The 2947-nt window shown below is 44.5% G+C and overlaps 1 protein-coding gene across 1 annotated transcript; it reads left to right on the top strand.

Annotated features, from left to right (window-relative positions):
* Positions 1–857: 857 nt before the first annotated feature.
* Positions 858–2559, top strand: LOC147419536 (uncharacterized). The gene is made up of 2 exons (XM_086505820.1): positions 858–1561; positions 1642–2559. The coding sequence occupies exons 1-2, from the start codon at positions 858–860 to the stop codon at positions 1880–1882; spliced, it is 945 nt and encodes a 314-aa protein (XP_086361946.1). The 3' UTR covers positions 1883–2559.
* Positions 2560–2947: the final 388 nt, after the last annotated feature.

Genomic DNA, 2947 nt, shown 5'->3' with positions numbered 1-2947 from the left:
TCTTTCAAAAAAGTCAATGGGTATTGTGTCAAAACATTAATTTTTATGTTTTTGCAATATATTATAATTTGAATAATTCATTGTTACACCGCATGTTTTAAATTACTAGTGGCACTTTCTATTTTTCTCTCTCCTAAAGTTATGAAATTCTTCTCGATAGCTTTAGATTATTGTTATGGTACGACAGCACAGAAAAAAACACCTCTTGACTAAGGTGGTTAGCATTAAGAATTTAAGACCAATATTGGCTTTTGATTCAAATTTGAAAGCGTGGTCAGTGAGGCCCCGGGGTGTCACGCTGGGGCAGGCAAAGGTTGGTCACACCAACGTGGCGACCAACCATTCGCAAACGAAAAAGGAAAAGTTGGCCTCTAGAGCTTGTCAGAGGGACGGCCTCGCACCGTCGGCCAGGTTCATCTAGCAACGGCCATCTACGAAAAGTGTACGTGTGAAGAATCAACGTTGGCTTTGAATAGTGGTTGCCAACGTGAAAGGCGGGCGACGAACCACTTGTGCTGCTCTAATTCGCTGTGAAATCAATGCAATTTTTTTAAAAAGCCTTAGTGTGACAACAACGCCAAAGACCAACTTTAAAAAAAAGGTGGGCCAGCACCCCAGTGTGACAGGGACCTGAGCGAATCTTGGAAGACTCTCGGAAGATTCGTGTGTAATAAAATGTAGAACACACTCATCGATGTGTAATAAGATGCACGATGAGCACGCTGAATAAAACCCAATAGCTTTTAAAAGATGGTTTCCCTCTCATGGACTATAGCTAGGGCTAGGGGGTGCAGTACATAAGGTAATTAGAGACTCGACTTTCCAGAGAGTAGAGATCAAGCCTCGAGCTAGCTACCATGGCTGATCAAAACCTTCAGCATGCGAAAGCGCTGTGGGAAGCCTTGATGGGCATCCAAGGTCTCTCTATGGAAACGAGGATGGCTCACCTTTACCGCATTCTTACCATCGCGGAGCTGTTGCGGGTGGCCCCTGTCATGTACGCAGACCCGCGTAGGGGCGTGGCTGACGTTCTCTGTCAGGCGACAACACAAGAGGATAAGGCCACGGTTTCAGGCGCGAGCAGCAGACTACGAAGTGATTGTGCCAAGTGTGTAGCGGGGGGAAGCCGACAAGAATTTGCAAAGAATGCCACGCTTCTGAACAAGAGGCTTGGGTTTGAAGTTGGCGCTTTCGATGACGAGACGTCAAGGCTTTGTAAGACGATGGCCGAGAAGCTGCAGGGGGAGGCGTCAAAGCCACTCTCTCGCCCATATGAAGCATGTGCGGAGCATGCTGTGTTCGAGAAGCTAGATAGGATGAATCTGAGACCGCACTTCACCTACGCTGTGCGGAAGAAAGGGGGTGATAAGAAGCAGAAGACGACGTTCCAAGTGAAGATCGTCCAACGATGCCAAAACTGCCAGGCTGCAGGTGGGGAAGCGGTCCAGGACGGAGAAGCTTTTGGGTTAACGCCAAGGCTTGGAAGAGTTGTGACGGACCATCCATCCCTGGTGGGGTTGGACGTGCCCATCATCACACCGTCCGTCTTGCGATACTTCAGGTACTTACACGTCGTCTGCTCACCACCTTGCAAATCATGTGTGAATTGATATAGAGTGAAATATTATGGGCTGTATGTAGGATTATCCTCGCTGGTTATTTCGGCGAGCAGGATGAAGCTGGCGATGCCGATGAGGTGGTGACTGAAGATTTTCCAATGGTGAGAGTGTGGGCAGACGTGAGCATGAGCCAGCATTGCATTGTCCCTAGCTTAGGACCAACTGACCCTGATAAGATCAAGGAAGAGCTGGCTGCTGTAGGTTTGCCAGATGCGCCGCCGCCTCATACGAGCTCTAATATTGTATCTCCATCTCTAATCTAGCTTCTAATCATATGTTAGAAAGGACATCATTATAGCTACAAGATATGTAGCCACATTATGCGTATACGAGGGGGAACCGAAGGACTTATGGCCCATGGAAGTAAATAGAGCTATAATAAGGAATACCTAACTGAGAAAGACAACATGAACTTTTACAAATAAGACCATGCACATCTTTATCAATCTATCCATGCTCTGGTCATGGTGCAAACTTATCTTTTCCATTGTTTAGCATCAATATGTAGACAAACTTCTGAACTTGCCGTGGAAATGTAAGCCTCCAAATTGACGTGCATCTAGTCGTAGCAAACACATTATCCATACCAAACTCTTGACAGCACTTCCACAAAAGCCTCTCTTTTCCATCCGCTCCACGAGGAAGAGAGCCAAGGATATATGCTTTGTTAAATGATATTCACTTCTCTATTTTCTCCCATATCCTTGAAAGACATATATCCATGAATAATACTTAATAACTAGTCATAGAGACCCTCTCCCTCACTCAATTTGAGACAAGCCACAACACCATCAAGATTTCATGACACATTAATCACTGACACTATCAAAATCTCCAAGTGTTTACCACGCTGTTTTATCGCGTGTTATAGAGAGAAGGTGCAAATTCAAGTAGAGAAACAAAAGAGAGGAGGGCGGGGGGTTCTTTTTTTGTTCAAATATTTTCGCGTTTATTAACGTTGTTATTACCGCGTACATTACTCCTATTATATCTGACAGTCAGATTTAACACCTAAACTTTTAAACTCTGGCTTAATCCCCCCCCCCCCCCCCCCCAAAAATTTTGGTGTTTCCCTCCTCTCAATAAAAATTAAAGAATATTGTATAAAATTTTTAAATTTAAAAAAGAAGAGAGAGAGAGAGGAGAGAGAGAGAGAGAGAGAGAGAGAGGGGGGGGGGGGGAGGAGGAGGGGGGATATAAGATTACACTTGGTTACAATTAAAATAATCACTGTCAATTGATTAACATAATTGAGCATATTCTCAAATCTAAAGAGAGGAAGAGGGGGGAGAGAGAGATGAATACATTACACAACCAAAAAAATTCAT

The sequence above is a fragment of the Adiantum capillus-veneris genome, chromosome 29 (genome assembly GCF_014529385.1).
Source record: "Adiantum capillus-veneris isolate H3 chromosome 29, ASM1452938v2, whole genome shotgun sequence".
Taxonomy (NCBI): Eukaryota; Viridiplantae; Streptophyta; class Polypodiopsida; order Polypodiales; family Pteridaceae; genus Adiantum; species Adiantum capillus-veneris.
Note: the sequence above shows the minus strand (reverse complement) of the source record. Positions and strands in the feature narration are given on the sequence as shown.